At 44.7% G+C, this 20,474-nt stretch overlaps 2 protein-coding genes across 4 annotated transcripts in view; both read right to left on the bottom strand.

Annotated features, from left to right (window-relative positions):
* The window catches only part of DNAJC13 (DnaJ heat shock protein family (Hsp40) member C13), a 217,204-nt gene that overhangs the window by 115,783 nt on the left and 80,947 nt on the right, over positions 1-20,474 (bottom strand). For all 3 annotated transcript variants that reach the window (XM_077269034.1, XM_077269036.1, XM_077269037.1), the window contains exons 12-13: positions 17,351-17,520; positions 2,789-2,888 (exon numbers count right to left, since the gene is read on the bottom strand). In XM_077269034.1, coding sequence (XP_077125149.1) covers positions 2,789-2,888; positions 17,351-17,520 — 270 coding nt within the window. The remainder of the gene's footprint in view (positions 1-2,788; positions 2,889-17,350; positions 17,521-20,474) is intronic.
* LOC143783513 (uncharacterized) lies at positions 13,766-16,286 on the bottom strand. The gene is made up of 2 exons (XM_077271902.1): positions 15,705-16,286; positions 13,766-15,096 (listed from the first exon to the last, which is right to left on the bottom strand). Exons 1-2 carry the CDS (start codon positions 15,830-15,832, stop codon positions 13,908-13,910), a joined length of 1,317 nt encoding a protein of 438 aa, XP_077128017.1. The 5' UTR covers positions 15,833-16,286; the 3' UTR covers positions 13,766-13,907.

Here is a 20,474-nt window from a genome sequence, read left to right as displayed (position 1 = left end):
AACAATATATCAACAAGTAAATCAAACTTCTGTGAAATCAAACTGTCCACTTAGGAAGCAACCATGTGTGACAATCAATTTCACATGCTGTTGTGCAAATGGAATAGACAACAGATGGAATTTATTGGCAATTATCAAGACACTCAAAGGAGTGGTTCTGCAGTGGGGACCACAGACTACATCTCAGTACCGATGCTTTCTGGCTGAGGTTTTGGTCACTTTTAAATGTTGGTTGTGCTTTCACACTCATGGTAGCATGAGACGGACTCTACAACCCACACAAGTGGCTCAGGTAGCGCAGCTCATACAGGATGGCACATCAATGCGAGCCATGACAAGAAGGTTTGCTGTGTCTGTCAGCGTAGTGTCCAGAGGCTGGAGGCTCTACCAGAAGACAGGCCAGAACACCAGGAGATGTGGAGGGGGCCATAGGAGGGCAACAAACCAGCAGCAGGACCGCTACCTCATCCTTTGTGCAAGGAGGAAAAGGAGGAGCACTGCCAGAGCCCTGCAAAATGACCTCCAGCAGGACACAAATGTGCATGTGTCTTCACAGACAGTTAGAAACCGACTTCATGAAGATGGTCTGAGTGCCTGACGTCCACATATGGGCTGTGAGAACAACCCCCAACACCATGCAGGACACTTGGCATTTGCCACAGAACACCAGAATTGTCAAATTCGCCACTGGCGCCCTGTGCTCTTTACAGATGAAAGCAGGTTCACACTGAGTACGTGACAGACGTGACAGCTGGCCCGCCCGTTCCCCAGACCCGAATCCGATTGAACACATCTGGGACATCATGTCTCACACCATCCACGGTCACGTTGCATCACAGACTGTCCAGAAGTCGGCGGATGCTTTAGTCCAGGTGTGGGAGGAGATCCCTCAGGAGACCATCCGCTGCCTCATCAGGAGCATGCCCAGGCGTTGTAAGGAGATCATACAGGCATGTGGAGGCCACACACACTACTGAGCATCATTTCCTTGTCTTGAGGCATTTCCACTTAAGTTGGATCAGCCTGTAACTTCATTTTCCACTTTGATTTTGAGCATCATTCCGACTCCAGACCTCAGTGGGATATTAGTTGTGATTTAGGTTGATTATTTTTAAGTTTTACTGTTCTCAACACATTCCACTATGCAATGAATAAAGATTTACAACTGGAATATTTCATTCAGTGATATCTAGGATGTGGGATTTTAGTGTTCCCTTTATTTTTTGAGCAGTGTAATTCTTATAGTATTAGCCATGTTTTTTATCAATCTCTCTCTATATCTATCTATCTATCTATCTATCTATCTATCTACGCACACACATATACATACACACACATGCACGTTACACTGTGCCCGAGACAACAACGACAACGCTCTCTGGGGCACCGCAGCACTTTCATTTCAGCAAACTGCCATGGGTGCTAGGAGTCAAAACTACTCAAATGAAATATTAATTACCTTTTCTAATTTATCACTTTAGATCCAGTTTTATATTAAGTTCTAAAATCTATTGTAAAATTTGTTAATTCAATATCCACAGTTATTAATAATGGAAAGAGGTTATAAATGATGTCACCTTTGTAACTTCATCTGCTCATTTCTTATCCTACACAATACTATTTTTTTACATTACATTTTTTTTTTTTCATGGGGCACAGCGATGATTCAGTGGTTAGCACTGTTGCTTTGGTCTGGAGCAAAAATTCTAACAAGGACAACACCAGCTCCCGTGTTTGCGTGGGTTTACTCCGTTTCCTCCCACACTCCAAGACAATGATGGTCCTCCCACAGTCCAAAGACAATGGGGCAGTGAGGATTATGATGTCTGTAAAGCGCTGTGACATTAATGGCGCGCTATATAAGTAAAATAAAATGAATAATATGAAAATAGAGAGAAAGGCCTTTGCTATGGTAGCATACACAGATTATATTCATTAGAACGTAAAATTAAAACTGCATTATCTTTTACATTCCATCTGAAAAAGGGAACCTTCTACATACAACATGTTGACTTGCCTTGTGACAGCATGTTACACTACAGAACAGAAGTCAATTAATATAAAGTTCTGAGTCAGGATAACGCAATTTATTCATCTAAACCCCAGTTCCTTCTTGCTATAGGAGTTAAAGGATCCAATGACACTAGCCATCAATGACCTAATGTGATCACCGTATGACTCCCGGAGGGAGCCATGTAATCAGTTGGGGTATGTGCCAATGATCAGGAACTGCTGAGGGTTTGACTCTTCGTATTTATGCAGCATCAAACCCGCACCGACCAGATGTTAGAGCATAGTGGATGGGATTTCTAGAAATCCCATGCACACTTTGCATGCATAGTCGCCTGCGGATCACCCGCGGACAATGACATGCAGCTCGTCTTTCAAGACCGCAGCATGTCAATCTTTCCTTTTTCTTCGAAGATAAATTTCATCAATAGAAATGTATTGAGCGCAGTGAACCCGCACGGTTCAGTGAACACATGCGGATTTACCTGTGTTTAATAGAAGACAGCACTTTGGACGTAGCGAACAAACGCTGCATTCAAAGTGCTGCTACTTCCGAATTGTGGGCACCTGACTTTACAAGTTAGACTAAAATCATTAAAAAAGCACCATCAAAACATTAGATATACACCTCAAACAGTCAGTGTCAGAAATCCACAAGCACAAAAATATACAGCACATTCAGGCATTTATACCATTGTCAGTGATAGGAAAATCAAGACTTAAAAGCACCAAAAAGTAACAGCTAGTTTCCCATAAGGGAATATAGTTAAATACTTACACACATAAGCGCACATAGCATGTCAATAGCAGCATGGGTCACACCATCATTGTTCTTCTTTAGGGCCTTCACTACTTTTACTCCCAGACGTTCCCGAAACCTACAAAAATCAACAGAAACAAGCAATCACCAATGCGGGAAGGGTAAACATTTAAAGGGAACCTGTCAAAAGATTCATGCCATGGAATCACAGGAAGCAGGAAACAGGAACAGGCGTCTTCATTGTAGATGTATTGTATACGGTAAAACGGATATCTCAATGAACACATATGTCCCAGACTGTCAGTGTTCTCCACGTTTCTGCTATAACGCTGCTAGAAACATTGCCTTCTATTTGTAAGAGACCAGGCAAGCTCTGATAACTTTTTGATAAGTGGGTGGGGTTAAGCAAGGAGTGGGCGTGGCCAAGCTCTAGGAAAATTCATGAAAAATGTACTAAACAAAAGATATATACCATGCCAGCCTTGACGAATGTGACATTCTATGAACACACGATTGTTCTGTGCACAAGGAAGTGTGGCGGATTGGTCTAAACAAGCCACTAAACGTCTGCCAATTAGCTAGCATGTAGCCGATCGATGGTCATTTAGTGGCTGCAGTCGACTCAAGTACATCGAGCATAAGTTTCACACTGCCTATGGTACAGGCAGCAGAATTGGTATGATAGTTTCATGCATAAATGGCAAAATGACAGCCCAAGAACCTGTATTGCAGCCTTTGGTGATCAGAATTCTGCCAAGCCATAATAACATTGCATGGAATCACAATGGATACTACACACTATTATCAGCAGTATTTTCCCATGCACCCGGAAAATGGTACATCAGTCTGTATTAAAGAAGTACTCTGTGGGAAGTGCCGATTACAGCAGCCTTGCAATAAGATTATTACGTTATTACATTTTAGACAAACCATATAATGGATTTCATCTACTCCATTGACGTTACTTTTCCAGCCTCCATTTACAAATCAATAAAGACCAGGAGACATCATACCTCTAGGCCATGCAGGCTGATTATCTATCCTACAGTGTTTCTTAGTTGCACTATGAAAACTAAAAGCTGGGGCCATGAAAGCCATGCTCTCCCCAATGATTGGACAAGAATTTACACTTCTTTTTACATTTGTTGGGAAAAGTGTTTATACATACTGACTTTTCTCATTAGATGACCGGTTTGTTACAAGTGTGTTGCTTAAACAGACGATTTGTAGGAAGAACACAGGTATATTTTTAAGAGGTGAATATGCATTGCCGGCATTTTGAGAAAGTAGAGAAAACCTGTAGTGTAAATTGACCAGGGATGCGGATCTGCAGTCTATCGCATGTCACTTTATGATTAGAATGTTATGGCATCACAATAAAAATGTTATTTCGCTCAAGTTCTCCACCTCAGAAATGCCCCATACTCCAAGTGTGGAAGTTTATCATATTTTTGCTACAATTTTGTAGCATTTTGAGGTATTTCTAGTTATTAGACACTTGTATAAAAGTCGTTTGCCATTTTTAATGCATTTTGACCCAAGTCCATTTCCATAATGTGAAAAGAAAATGGATGGCTCCCATCTCTACTATTATATTCACCTGAGAATGTAGATTCCGGTAAAATCAAGACAGGGGTGCAGAGGGCAGCTGCGATGTATGAGCCACTGTTTCCAGCCTTTTGCTCTCCTGATCAGCCACAGTTTGACCAGGTCTGCTGTAAGTCAATATCTAAGCCATTCAAGAGCTTCTAAACATGACTAGGCATATCAGTAAAACCTGAAATTTTGGATGAAAATTCACTTTAAAGGATTTCTCAGAGAATGTGATAAAAAGAAAATAGCCCGTCACATATCTCAAGCTGCAACATGTCCTAGTCAAATGTCAGGATGGATTAGCACATAAAGATACACAGCTCGAAATGTGTCTCAACTGCCATAGGAGCAGCATTGTGACGACCTGCCTACTTGGCCTTAAAGCAGGACTGTGACAGGAGAAAAAAAACCGGTTTTTACGTACCGGTAATAGGATTTTACAGAGTCCACGACAGCACCCCTACGAGAGAAGGGATCCGCCCTCCATCCGGACAGGAACCTACAGGATTTAAAGGGGCGGTCCCCCTCACCACTCCAGTTTGTGTTTAAGAGTATAAGGGACACCGCCCATTGAGTTAGTACATAAACATATATACTTAAACATTACTAAATACCATCACCTCTAAAGAGTGATAACTAATGGCACACCTTCTAATAGAGTGCAGGAATCCAGTGATTAACTACGGGGGGGGGGGGAATGTGCGGGTGCTGTCGTGGACTCTGTAAAATCCTATTACCGGTACGTAAAAACCGGTTTTGCTATTGCCACGACAGCACCCCTACGAGAGATTTTCAAAGATCCATCACCTGGGAGGGACTACAGCACTAAGTACTGAATGGCCAAAACCTAAATTGGCCTCTGATGATAGGTCAAGACGGTAATGTCTATAAAAGGTGGAAGGAGATGACCACGTTGCCGCCTTACATATTACGTCTATGGAGACGTCTGCTCTTTCCGCCCAGGATGAGGCCATGGCTCGAGTAGAGTGGGCTCTGATGCCGTCTGGTGGTATCTGGCCTTTGGCAGTATAAGCAAGATATATGGCATCTCTTATCCATCTGGTGATAGACGCTTTTGTTACACTCGCCCCTTTCCTTGGATTCTGAAAGGAAACAAACAGAGCCCTACTCTGCCTTCCTGGCTCTGTTCTGTGCAGGTATTCTAACAGTGTTCTTCTAACGCCTAGCATATGACATTTCTGCTCCTCAGCTGAACCTGGATTGTCACAGAATGATGGTAAAACTATTTCCTGACTTCTATGAAATTTGGAAGCTACTTTTGGTAAATATGCTGGATCCGGTTTTAACACGATCTTATCCTCAAAGACCATTAAATAAGGAGGATCTATCGATAAAGCCTGTAAATCACTCACTCTCCTAGCAGAAGTTAGGGCCACTAGGAGGGCGGTCTTTAAAGTTAAATATTTAATGGAGACCGAATCTATTGGCTCAAAGGGTGGTTCGGTTAAGGCGTCTAAAACCAAACTTAAATCCCATGGTGGCAGACTAGGCACATACACTGGATTACTACGTTCAGTGGCCTTAATAAATCTGGACACCCATCTATTTCCTGCCACATCACTGTTATATAATGCTCCCAAGGCCGAAATTTGGACTCTAAGGGTATTTACCGCCAAGCCCAATTCTCGGCCTTTCTGTAAAAACTCCAGAATAGCCGGAATTGGAACCTTGCCTGAAAAGGGATGTTGGTAGAAGGCAAGGAACTTTTTCCAAGTTTAAGCATAGATCTTAGTAGTAACTTCTTTCCGGCTGTTTAACAGAGTAGACATGAGAGCCTCTGAAAACCCTCTTTTCCTTAACAACTCCCTCTCAAATTCCACGCCGTCAGATGCAGGGATTCCACATCGGGGTAACGGAATGAACCCTGAGAAAGAAGCTCCGGACTGACTGGCAATACCCAGGGGTCGGTCACAGACATTGCCCTGAGTAAGGAGAACCATGCCCTCCTGGGCCAGAAGGGGGCAATCAGGATCACTTTCGCCCTCTCCTCCCTGATCTTTCTGACGACTATAGGGATCATGAAGGAACAGATGATTGGCCTCGGGGAGACCAAAACATCCAACACCGCGGAGACACCATCACGTGTTTCTCAACGCAGTGATCCAGAACACTGCCCCCATCCCTTATGGGAAATATGCAAATGCATGTAGGATAGCTGCGGAGACACCATCACGTGTTTCTCAATGCAAGCAGTGAATAGCCAGACCTTTCCCCGGGAAGGAACAACCACGGGAAGGGCAGCATCCAATAAAGGAAAACATCCAATACAGGAAAACCACCTATGCCAAGCATGGTATCCATCCACAGACAGCTGTTTCGGGGTGTTTGCCCCTCATCAGTGTGGAGTAGGAATCTGGCTTTCACTGCTTGCGTTGAGAAACAGGTGATGGTGTCTCCGCAGCTATCCTACATGCATTTGCATATTTCCCATAAGGGATGGGGGCAGTGTTCTGGATCACTGCGTTGAGAAACACGTGATGGTGTCTCCGCGGTGTTGGATGTTTTGGTCTCCCCGAGGCCAATCATCTGTTCCTTCACAGCCTTTTACTAGGCACTGCTCCTAATAGCCAGATTCCTACTCCACACTGATGAGGGGCAAACACCCCGAAACAGCTGTCTGTGGATGGATACCATGCTTGGCATAGGTGGTTTTCCTGTATTGGATGTTTTCCTTTATTGGATGCTGCCCTTCCCGTGGTTGTTCCTTCCCGGGGAAAGGTCTGGCTATTCACTGCTTGCGTTGAGAAACACGTGATGGTGTCTCCGCAGCTATCCTACAGACTATAGGGATCAGACACATTGGGGGAAATGCATATGCCAGAGGGAAATCCCAGTGAATCTGAAGGGAGTCTATTACACAGGGTTTGTCCGCCACCCGAAGCGAAGCAAACTTCCTGGTCTGTCTGTTCTTTCTCGTTGCAAATAGGTTAATAACGGGATACCCCCATAGATCTACTATCTGTTTGAACACCCGTCGACTTAGAACCCATTCTCCCTGACGTAGAGAATGACGGCTGAGGTAATCTGCCACTGTGTTGAGCTCTCCCCGAATGTGAACGGCCGACAGAGAGCGAAAGTGAGCTTCGGCTATGTTGAGTATGTCTGTGGCGGTGTTCATTAGGGATCTTGATCTTGTACCTCCTTGATGGTTGAGATACGCCACTACTGTTGTGTTGTCTGACTGGACTCTTACATGTGAATCCTGCAGAGATGGTAGCAACCCGAGTAGGGTCTTTTTTACGGCCGTAAGCTCTTTCCAATTCGAGGACTCTTGAGCCTCTAAGAGAGACCATTGCCCTTGAGTCCAAACATCTCCTATATGAGCTCCCCATCCTATCGGACTGGCATCGGTTGTGACCGTGTTGTCTGGTACTATATTCCAGCTTACTCCTTTTCCTAAATGTCCCATGTTTAGCCACCATCTCAGACTGTCTAGAGTGGCAGTGGATAGCCTGAGTCTTTTGCCTAATTGTCCTTGAAGACTCCTCTCTGCAACCAAGACCTGGGCCTGCAACACTCGAGTGTGGAACTGAGCCCACTGGACGGCCGGTATGCACGATGTCAAGGATCCCAGAAGAGACATAGCGTCTCTCAAAGTCAGATCTGGCCTTTTTGTTACAGTACTGACTTTGTGCACAATCTTCTGCTTTTTCTCTTCCGGAAGGAAACATAGTTGCTCTTCCGAATTTAGCAGAATACCTAGGAAGGTCTGAGTCGATGATGGTTCCAATCTTGACTTTTCCAAATTGACTAGCCAACCCAAGTCCTGTAAGGAAGATATTACATGATTTAGGCGACTCCTACACTGAAAAAAACGAATTCCCCACTACCAGGAAGTCATCCAAGTAGGGTATAATTAACGTATCGTGTTCTCTGACATAGGCCATTACTTCCGCAATGACCTTAGTAAACACCCTCGGCGCCATAGATAGACCAAATGGCATTGCAGTAAACTGAAAGTGTCTGACCTGGTCGTTTAAGCGCACCACCATTCTGAGGAATTGTTGATGATCCTGGTGAATGGGCAGATGGTAATACGCATCCTTTAAATCCAGGACTGTCATATAACATCTGGGAAAAAGAAGTTTAATCGCCGTTTTAATAGATTCCATCTTAAAAGCATGATATTGTAGATGCTTGTTCAATTTCCGTAAATTTATGATGGTTCGAAAGGATCCATCTGGTTTGGAGATTAAAAATAAAGGGGAATAGAACCCTTTCCCTTGCTGATGTTTTGGAACCTCTACTATAACTTTTTTCCGTCTTAACATCTGAACCTCTTTTTCAAGGGCCTTTTGTTGGTCTAAGGAATCAGGGGCAGTCAAGATATAAAAATCAGAAGGTTTTTCCCGAAATTCTAATTTTAACCCCGATTTAATTATACCCAGAACCCAATTGCTCGATGATATTTTGGCCCACTGAGCATAGTAGTGTTTTAACCTGCCCCCCACTGGGAGGTCACTATCAACGATAATTATTTCTTCTTCTTGATGAAGATGATGAGGCATTAAAGTCCGAACCTTTCTTCTTCGGGTCTGTTGGTTCCCAGTCTCGGTTCTGGCAAGGTCTTCGGTATTGGAAGCGTCTCCTGAAGGTATTCCTAAAGGTAGGATTAAACACTTTAGGAAAACCCTTTTTCCTATCCTCAGCTTTAGCTAGGATGTCATCCAATACCGGGCCAAACAGGTACTCACCCCTACACAGAATTGTACACAGTTTAGCTCTCGCCTGGGCATCCCCCTTCCAGGTCTTAAGCCATAGGGCTCGGCGAGCAGCGTTTGAGAGACCTGCTGATCTAGCTGCTAATTTCAAGAATCCACAGATGCATCTGCTAAATACGCCACCCCTTCTCGTATTTGCGGTAGAGAGTTCAGCATTTTGTCTCTGGGCACTTTGGACTTCAGCTGTTCCTCCAGCTGGGTTACTCAAACCATGACGGATCTAGCCGTACAAATACTAGAGATCGCTGGTTTGAATGCACCAGCAGATTATTCCCACACCTTATTCAAAAACATGTCCGCTTTCCTATCTGACGGATCTTTCAGAAGGCCTACATCCTCCAGCTGCAAGGCACCGGCCTTAGATGTAGAGGCCACCGCTGCGTCCACCTTTGGGACTTTCATCCACTCTGTCAGATCACTATCGTCAAAGGGATACCTTCTTTTTGCTGATGACGGCAGGAAACCTTTGTCCTGTTTATCCCATTCCTGTTTTATAAGGGTCTTAACTGTATCCACTACCGGGAATGTCTTACGACTCTTCTGGCACAAGCCCGCAAACATTATGTCTTATGCAGATCTTGGTTCCCTGTTCTCTGCAACACCCATGGTTGCTCGGACTCCTTTCACTAACATATCCATGTTATCAACCGAAAAACATGGCCTTCCCTCTTCCTCTGAGGAGGATGGTGACAAGGAGCGGGAACATTCACCTTCTTGCAGGGACTGACTAGATCCCGGAGATATGTCCCTGCTTGGCCTTTCATGGCGGCTGCCTCTAAGGGAATAGCTTATTTCTTCCCTGATGACTGCTCTAAGGTCTGATGATCGAAGGGGAGCTTCCTCTTCTAAGGTCTGACAGATGCACGCCTGGCAAAGCCTTTTAGCATAACTGTCAGGCATTGGAGTCATGCATAAAGCACATTGCTTGTGCTTAGATTTAGATGATTTTTTCCCCTAAAACAAATCACAAAATAACGGACTATATCAGCACAAGGAGCATTATTAACACTCACCATAAGGCTGAATCTGTGAATACCGGTTTTGGAGGAGAAGGATCCACCTGTGACGCTGGGGCGCTTGCACGCTGCTGCCCCCGTACAACGCTGCTGCTGCTTCTTGAGCGGCTACCGCTCTTGCTGCACTGCTCCGGTCCCTCTCCCTGAGGGTGCTCGGCGTCCCCTACTGAGGACATTGCTGCACGCTTCATTCCACAGCCGCCGCTCTTTTCATAACGCTGCAGCGCTCCTCCCCCGCCTTACCCCGGAAGTGTAAGAACTACTTCCGGGTTCACCAGCGCCGGTGAGAACGCTGAACCCGCGCCCAACAGCGGACCAGGACGGCACTGCCCGACTCCTGGGACGCGCTCCGCATGGCCAGACGAGGGGGGGGTCTGCACGCAGGACAACCCCGACGCTGCTTCCGGGCCCCCGATTCTGCCGTTCCTTAAAGATACCGCGCAGAGGCATGGTGGACTCGGGTGAGTTCTCCTGCAGGCTCCCGCCGTCCGGACAGGAACCCAAACTGGAGTGGTGAGGGGGACCGCCCCTTTAAATCCTGTAGGTTCCTGTCCGGATGGAGGGCGGATCCCCTCTCTCGTAGGGGTGCTGTCGTGGCGATAGGAAAAAAAATATTTTCCTCTGCTGAATGAGAACGTTTTCTTCTTCAGCTTCATCATCCTCTGTAAACCTATTGTGCTCAGCCAGCGTGAAAGCTTTGCTGCATGGCACAGAGACTTACTGAGCACAGAGCAGGAACTGAAGCTAGAGTAGTAAAGCACATTGTGCTCAGTCAGCAGAGAATATTTTTTTTCTTTTTTCTTTCATAGCCCTGCTTCTCGGCTGAGTCAGCAGATCAGGTATGTTTCTGGATAATGCTGGTCCTCTGACAGTTGAGACACATGTCTCAAGCAGTCAGTGTTTCTTGTTGCAACTTTGCAACTCATCCCAACAGTAAACTAGGACAGATTGCAGCTTGAAATGTGACGGTAGACATTTTTATCACATTCTCTGAGAAACTCTTTAAATAATCAAATATTATGTAAGGCTACTTTCACATTTGCGTTTTAATCTGCAGCGTTTAATCCGCAAACGCAAGGACACGAAAAACGCACGAAAACGCGTGTAAACGCAGCGTTTTAAAACCGCTTACGGTAACCGCAGGCGTCATTAAAACGCTGCGTTTACATGCTTTTGCTTGCGTTTTCCATGCGTTTGCATTTTTTGTGCGCATGTCGCAAAAATTTACTAGAGAAATTCTAGATCACAAGAACCAGCCAATGGGACTACAGAGGGCGTGTATTATGTGAAATCTATATATAGACCCTAGGACAGCTGAAATCTTCAGATTTTGCTCCTGTATTCTGTGACAAGATGGATCTTCACATGGATAGCTTTTACTTCAAACTGGATCTGAGCATCAAGATTTTTCTGGCGTGTGCGTTTGCTTGGGAGCAACACCGAAACCGGGAAAGACAGAGAAGGACACGGCATAGGCGGTTTTGGCAACACCCCATTGTAGAACTGCGGGAGAGCCGTGGTGCATATCACACCCTGTATGGTGAGCTCAATGAGAACCCAAAAAAATTCCCGGAATATACCAGGATGTCACAAGACTCTTTCCGGGATTTGCTTGATCGTGTCCAAGGAGCCATCCGGAGACAGGACACACAGCTCCGTAGAGCCATTCCACCAGAGGAACATCTCCTGGTTACCTTAAGGTACGTAATAATTCTAAACAAAAGCTACCCATAATTTTTGCAGGTCTGACATGTATTTTTGGCATTTTTTTAAATTATTTATTCTTTCTACAGATTTCTTGCAACTGGAGAGAGCTTGTCATCCCTTCATTTCCAGTACCGCCTTGGGATTTCCACACTGTCCGGAATTGTTTTTGACACCTGCCGGGCTTTATGGAACGTTCTCTGTGAGGAATTTATACCCATACCCACGGAGGACATGTGGAAAGAAATTTCTGAATAATTTTGGACTGTTTGTGATTTTCCCAACTGTTTGGGTGCGGTGGATGGGAAGCACATCCGGATTATCAAACCAGCCAGAACGGGATCACAGTTCTTCAACTACAAAAAATATTTTTCAGTAGTTCTTATGGCAATAGCCGATGCGGACTGTCGCTTCATTGCTGTGGACATTGGTGCTTTTGGCCGTGGCAACGATTCACAGACTTTTAAAAACTCTGATATGGGCCGACGTGTTTATGGCAAAAATTTTAATTTCCCACAGCCACGACCACTCCCCTACACTCAAGGCCCACCGCTGCCATTTGTAATGGTTGGGGATGAGGCCTTTCAGATGAGTGAAAATCTCCTGAAGGCCTATTCAAGTCGGGACTTGAACCGCACAAAACGGATCTATAACTACAGACTAACCAGGGCCCGCAGAACAGTAGAGTGCGCCTTTGGGATTATGGTGTCGAAATGGCGCATTCTAGCAACTGCAATAAATCTAAAAATGGAGACAGTGGATGAGGTGGTTAAAGCCTGTGTGGTTCTCCACAATTTCATTCTGGCTAAGGAGCGACCCACCATAGAACTTGATGAACCTGTTGCAAACCCTTTGCCTGATTACCGTCATCACCCGCTGCGGTCAACAGTTGAAGTAGGCCACATGCGGGACCAATTTGCAGCCTTTTTTGATTCTGACATTGGACGTGTGCCATGGCAGGACAATATGGTGTAAAATGTACTGCTGGCTTCGGGTCTGCAAAGTTATGTTTGAAATGTTAATGTTTTTTCTAATAAAATAATTGTGTTTTACTTTCTTCACCATGTCTCCTATCTATTTCCTTAACAAACCACTTTGGGTTTTTGGGCTTAGGTTGTTGACGTCATTGAGTCCTGTCTTGGTTCACCATTAGCTATTTGCCGCAGACTGTATAGACTGTGTCTGTTATTGTCGCAGTATTTGTCCAGTACTTAACATCAGTATTTGTAAGCCAAAACCAGGAGTGGTAGTTAAATGCTTTTAGTGGTGCATATGTATTTATTGAACTTTTCCTCACATAGTTCCACTCCAGGTTTAGGCTTACAAATAGTGCTGTAAAATACAGAGCGAATACTGAGAGTGTGACGGCAGCCTACACCACAGATCTATAGTCATCAAGTCAGGTCTCTGAACTAATGAATTCATGATGCTAATTGCTCTTGAATTCATTTTTCCTGACACTTGTCTGGGTGAGTATAGATATGCCATGTATGACGTACATTGTCCCTTCACTTTATGTGAAATATATGTATATGTACCCATAAGATAAAATGGAGGTAATACAATGCATTTCTAAAATCAGCATGTCAGGGGTCAGAAATAATGTTTCTGATAAGACACGACCTGTTGAGTATAGTTGTGCTGTGTATTACCACCATTTTGTCTTCTGTGTGCGACCTAAAGTCACGGAGTAAACAGAAAGAACTGTTTTTGGAGAAAATACAAGTGTTATTTTTGGGGGCAACCTCATATCTCTCAACCAAACACACACCAAGCTTCAGTGTTCTGCTAATTAAGTACTGGAGGTTGGAGGTGGCCCCCAAAAAAGTGTTTGACGCATTATTTGTTATTGGCGCACGGTGTGTGGTGACGGCGGCGAAATGCACAATTAACCAAATCTTATTGGGGCAAAACACAGGTTTATTAAACACACACAAACAAAAAAATTAACTGCGCCTGCTTGGAGTTGAGTGCTGATATTGTGGGGTGTCCAGTTGTGAGGTCTGGCTTATTGTAGCCGACATAGGGGTGGCAGGAGAAGGCGCTATGAAACTGCTGGGGTCAGGAAATTCCGAGATTGGGCTAGACACATGAGAGGGCTGAGACACACTGGAAGGGTGAGACAAACCAGACATTACAGACACATTGGGAGGTGAGGGGGGAGGGATAGCTATTGTTTTTTGCTTTTTTTGCCTTTCCCCTTCCTTGTTTGGCGCGGGTTCGTTGTTGTGGTGGCAGGGAACACCAGGGCAGGGTCCGGCAACGACGTCTTGTGGTGGTGCCAGGAAACGCCAGGGCAGGGTCCGGCAATGGCAGTCTTGTTGTGGTGGCAGGGAACGCCAGGGCAGGGTCCGGCAATGGCAGTCTTGTTGTGGTGGCGGGGAACGCCAGGCCAGGGTCCTGCGGCGGAACTCTTGTGGTGGTAGCGGGGAACGCCAGGCCAGGGTCCTGCGGCGGAACTCTTGTGGTGGTAGCGGGGAACGCCAGGCCAGGGTCCTGCGGCGGAACTCTTGTGGTGGTAGCGGGGAACGCCAGGCCAGGGTCCTGCGGCGGCAGCATGGTGGTGGCAGTGGAGGAGGCCCAAGCAGGCACTGCAGTTGTCATGGTGGTGGCGGTGGGCTGACCCACTGCACTCTGCATGGTGGTGGTGCTATAATACGGTCCGGCAGTGTTTGGAATGGAGGTGGCCGTGCAGTGGTATGCAGCAGATGTCGGCATTGATGTAAAGCGTGACAGTGTGGGCACTGTTGGAAATGCCCCCACTGTCTGCTGAAAATACCGACTCTGCTGCATAGCCTGCACGTAAGCAGCATTGCAGGCCTGCATAACAGTAATCTGGAGCTCAGGACTAAGGTGTTCCGACATGCCCTGTTCTATCTGATTAAAAAAATGATGTGCTGGCCTCTGGAGGTCGGCTTTCACTTGGGCAAGGGCTGTGGTTACCTCCTGGATACGTGTGCTCATATGACTAATGGCAGTATCCAGTCGGTCACCCATCGCCTTGAGTCCCTCATGGAAGACCGAGCTCAAGTGCAAAAACTCAGGCATGAGTGACCTGTCCGCGGCCCTCTGCCGCTGCCGGGAGGAGCCCATAAAAAATTGGCTAGAGGCAGAGGACTGGGGAAGGGGAACACCTGATGGACCAGCTTCCTGGTCTCCAGGTTGTGTGGCAGGCCCACTTGCTGCAGCGCTGGAGGATGGCTGGGACGGGTACGTGGCTGACTGATGAAGGACCGCTCCAGAACCTGGGCCAACAGTGGAGCTCCAAGTGCTGCGAAAAAAAAAAAATTATTACAAAACATTTACAAAAAGATAACAACAGTTAGATAAACATTCAGATAGGGAAAGGTCACACTAGCACTATTTGGAGTGAATTTTACATCAGAATTTGCAAGCCAGGAGTTCAACAGTAGGAATAAAAGTTTCATAAAACCACATGCTCTACTTCTGCATGCATCGACCACTCCTTGGGGATTAAAAAAACTGATGAAAAAAAATATGAAGAGACGATGGAGGCAATACAAGCCATATCTCTATACAAGCAAGCCACCTGTATACTCACCAGGACAAGTGTCAGGAAAAATGAATTAAGGAGCCATTGGCATCCTGAATTCATTATTTCTGACACCTGACTTGATGAGTATAGATCTGTTGTGTAGGCTGCCGGCACACTGTCAGTATTTGCTCGGTATTTCAAATCAGTATTGGTAAGCCAAAACCTGGAGAGGAACTATGTGAGGGAAAGTATTCAAAGAACACGTACCCCACTTCTGCATGTATCACGGTTTTGGATTACAAATACTGATTCAAAATACTGACCCAAAAAAACTAGCATTATACACAACTTTTATTTTTATTTTTTAACATTAATATACTTACGTTCTTCGTGCAAGGACCGGTCTCAAAAACGCAAGGATGCGGTGGTACTTGTATTTGCGTATCCTTGCTGCAGAACCACTTGGAAGCTGGCTCTCTTGGCGCAGGTCCTTGTTGAAGCGGTCCTTCATCGATCGCCAACGTGTTTTGACTTTTGACACTGTTGATAAAACAAAACATAATTGTTAGGACAATGGTCTTTTGACCGTGGTCACACAACTGTATGGGCTGTGAAAAAGTAATGACTTTCTCTCATCATACACAGTTGTGTGAGCATGGCCAAGGTATTGACTACATCACACTGCATTGCGATACTTACCAAATGCAGAACGGACCCGAGCCGGGGCATTGGCCCAGCCATCCCACAACGCTGCGGCCACCTCATTCCAAAGCCTCCGGATCGTCACATTGTTGGCGTGCAGTGGATCCCGGGTGTCCCACAATGCGACTCGCTCATGAACCAGGGAGATGAGGTGTTCATTCTCAATGAGGTCCTCATCCCCTTCTGGAACCTAACAACAAAAAGGACATTAATATTGGAGGCATTCACATACGGAAGACAGAAAACAGAATCAGAGGAATGGCATGAATATTGAAGTAAAAAAAACACTGGTGCTGAAGCAGAAGGGAAAGAAAGAGAGAAGTAGAAAGAAATGAAGATTCAAAAACTGTAAAGTGAGGATACAATAAACAGTCAGCCAGCTATACTTACACGATGCCGCCGTGTCGCCCGACCGTGACTACGCTGCTCCTGCCCAGTCTCCTGCCCAGTCTCTTCCGCTGTAGAAGAAGTGGTCTGAAAAAGGGAAAATATACATTGTCATATGTGTAGATGTGACAGTGAATACTTACCAATCTGAGGAGGTGAATACTCACTTCACTGACATGTTCCCCTGGTGCAGGCCCAGGCGTTTCCTCATCAGAAGAAGAAGACATTCTGATGCATGCAGAAAGAAAGAAATTAAAGAAATAAGGGCATATACACACAGATTATAGAAAAGAAATGCATTGGATAGGATATACTCACATAGTTCAGAGGCTTGTTTGCTTGTTTGCTGCTCCAAGGGTTTGTGAGGCGTCTAGTCTGCAAGGCAGTCTGATGAGTAGTGAACTGCCAATGTCCACTCCCTCCCTTTATCACCTTGTATGTGGGGGGTGGCTTATCAGTGTCTAGACATGTTTTTCTCATTTGAGACGCATGCGTCAACAAACGCAAGCAAACGCATGTACAGAAAAACGCATGCCTTTACATAGACTACAATGCGTTTTTTTGGCGCAAACCTTGCGCAATCAGCCGCATACGTTTCCAGGCGGCAAAATGACGCCTCTAAAAATTACTACATGTTGCATTTCCGCGCCAAGACGCAGACGGCTAGACGACGCATGCGTCGTCAAACGCTGCAAAACGCGAACACAGAAAAACGCATGCGTCGATAATGTTAAAGATAGGAATACACAACGCATGCGGATATTTGCGGAAGAAACGCTGCGGACACAACCGCAAATGTGAAAGCGGCCTTATACAATCATGAGTCCTCTTTGCCTGTTACTCTGCAAGCACTAAATGTCAATATTGGTACCAGATGACTGGTAAAAAAAAAATCCCAAATAATACAAATAGCCATATTATTACTGTGCCTGCCACTTACTTTGGTAGCTGAGTAAAGGCCAGGAATCCGGCTTTTGAAGCCACTAATCTTCTGACTGCCTGGAATTGGCTTTCCAGCTCTGCATTAGATGCGGTCTGGTCTCCTTCTTGGGAGAGCAAAGATGTTATGGCATTATTAATTAACTTCTCCTTATTTTCAGAGAACAGGCCCTGCACAAAGAATAAAAAAAGAAATATAAATTTGCATTTTTTTATCATTATGTTAGCTTGACAAAAAGGAAAATGAAAGTGCAATGGTGTATATGATGCACTTTTTTTATTACTGGATTATTATTGGATCGCAATTCCACCTGCCGCTATTGCGCGCATATGTCAGCTGTACAAAACAGCTGACATGTCGCGACTTTGATGTGGGCTCAGCGCCGGAGTCCACATCAAAGGGGGAGACATAACATGCGCCGTACTAGTACGACGCATGTCGTGAAGGGGTTAAAATTAGGAGGAAAATCATATGCAACTCAATGTTAAAACCCTGTCTTGACCAATGACCATTCTAATTGTGCAGTTATTTGAAAAAGTGTTTGACCCCTTCCCGATTTCCTATTATTTGCATGTCTGTCACACTTAAATGTTTCAGATTACCAAAAAAATATTAGGCAAAGATAACTCAAGTAAACACAAAATGCATTTTTAAATAAAAGTCTTTATTATTAAGGGAAAAAGAAAACCAAACCTACAGGTCCATGTTTGAAAAAGTGATTACCCCCTACCTTAAAATATAAATTAAACAGTTGTTTATCATATGTTTGGGAAGTGGAGTTCAAATTCCCTAGCCACACACATGCCTGATTACTGCCATGCCTGTTTTCAATCAAGAAATCACTTAAATAGGATCTGCCTTACAACAAGAAGTAGACCAAAAAATCCTCAAAATTTAGATCTCATACGGCGATCCAAATAAATTATTTAAGAAATGAGAAACAAAGTACGTAATTGAGATCTATCAGTCTGGAAAAGGTTAAAAAGCCATTTCTCAAGCTTTTGGGACTACAGCGAACCACAGTGAGAGCCATTATCCACAAATCGAGAAAACATGGAAAAGTGGCGAACCTTCCCAGGAGTGGCTGGACGACTCATCCAAGAAGTCACAAAAGACCCCACAACAACATCAAACGAACTGCAGGCCTCACTTGCCTCAGTTAAGGTCGGTGTTCAAGACTCCACCATAAGACTGGGTAAAAATGGCCTGCATGGCAGAGTTCCAAGATGAAAACCTCTGCTGTGCATTAAGGCTAGGTTCACATTGCGTTAGGGCAATCCGTTTAGCGCTAGCGGATTGCGCTAACGCAATGTTTATTTAGGGGCCGCGTTAGGGGTCGCGGTAACGTCCCCGCTCTCACAGATCCCCGATCTGCGAGAGCGGGGAACGGACCTCGGGCGCGCCGCGGACGCTGCAAGCAGCATCCGATGCGCGCCACAGAAGAACGGCACATCGCTAGCGCGAGCCGAAAAAGGCACGCGCTAGTGATGCGCTACAGGGAAACTTCACATTGCTGTCAATGGGTGCGCTAACGGACCCGTTGCACGGCGTTAATTGCGACATTTTCGCCGTGCAACGCTGTCCGTTATCGTGCACAGATTAACGCAATGTGAACCTAGCCTAAGAACATAAAGGCTCGTCTCAGTTTTGCCACAAAACATCTTGATGACCCCCAAGACTTTTGTTAGAATACTCAGCCGACTGACGAGGCAAAAGTTGAACTTTTTGCATTAAATAGAAGCCTTGCAATTTTTTTTTCAATATGTGAAAAATCACAAATGACACCCTGATGATAAAAATCGGATCCAAAACACTGATGAACAACGGTTCATATTTTTATGTGTCTGAATGAGGCCCTATACAAATGTTGCTGCATGTTTCGCAAAGGTCTTTATGCTACAGTGAGGCACACATTTCAGTGTGCTAAAAAATGACAAAAATGGACTTTACAGTAGTTATATTTTGTTTGAGGAAAAAGCAACCCCCTTTTCTTTTTAATCTTAGATAGCCCCTTTAAGAATATGATTAATCCATTTTACCATAAAGAATATTTAAATTTGCAAACGTCTCGTCATAACATAATGGTAAAGTTTCCAATCATTCTCAGAATGGGCACACCCGATAAATACTACCTATAAATAATGCAGCAATACGACTCATTTATTATGCATTAGAAGATCTCTTCATATCTTGATGGAGGCTTTTACGTCTCTATATCTACAGCACAATTTGCATGCAACATTTATTTTTATAGTACCAGCTGGCTGACATTCACACTCTGCATCAGATAACTGCTCTACTTCATACTTAAAATGACAGCACATCTAGTAATATCACTATTGTTCATGTAGCTAACAGTAATGATATTTTTTACAAATAGAAAGTCTGAAAATAACACACACATCAGTCCAGGGGTGCACATACTTTAAGTCTGAGGGTCATATTGTCAGCTCGAAAGAACCCCATGGGCCGCAATATTACTAAAGCATCATTACCTTCTGAGACATTTACTGCATATTGAAAGTATGTGCCACAGATATCCATTTACAGGGCTCCCACCTATCAGGAAGGTAGAGGCACCCAGTCCAGAAAGGAAGACACAATGGATTCTGCTCTCAACATTGTAGTATATGCCAGCTGCTGAAATAGGCGACAGTTTCCCTTTTCCCATAAACGACAATGAATATACCAGTAGTTATGCTTTCCCACTTTTTTAGCCTCACCTTTTCCTTTCTACGCAACAGGAATCCTTACCCGTTCTACCAAAATATGCCTGGCCATGAAATGATCACACCCCGCACCATTCATTACCTGTTCTCACCGGTAAAAAAGGAAACACCTGTAACAGGCCGCTGTATTTAGGTGGAGTACATTGGTCTAATATTGGACTATTAAAAGAACTAAGTTGTGCAAACAATAAATAAATGAAATACATTGTTTTAACATGCACACAGTTCTCAACTTTCTTGATCATGGAGATTTTTATTGTGTATTAACAAAAAAAATATATGGGGCGTCCCATCTCACAATTCACAAGCTTTAAGCCCTGATTCATCATTTGCGTTTTTTTAAGTCGATTTCCTTTTTTGCCTTGTGGTATTAGTTCCCTTTTGAGCGCCAAAAT

This window comes from Ranitomeya variabilis, chromosome 6, assembly GCF_051348905.1.
Source record: "Ranitomeya variabilis isolate aRanVar5 chromosome 6, aRanVar5.hap1, whole genome shotgun sequence".
NCBI classification, from domain to species: domain Eukaryota; kingdom Metazoa; phylum Chordata; class Amphibia; order Anura; family Dendrobatidae; genus Ranitomeya; species Ranitomeya variabilis.
This window is presented reverse-complemented; position numbering and strand designations above follow the sequence as displayed.

Coding starts and splice junctions, on each gene's coding strand:
- LOC143783513 (XM_077271902.1), bottom strand. CDS start 15,832: ATGAAGGACCGCTTCAACAAGGACCTGCGCCAAGAGAGCCAGCTTCCA. Junction 15,097..15,704: donor CCGGTCCTTGCACGAAGAAC/GTAAGTATATTA, acceptor TTTTTTTCGCAG/CACTTGGAGCTCCACTGTTG.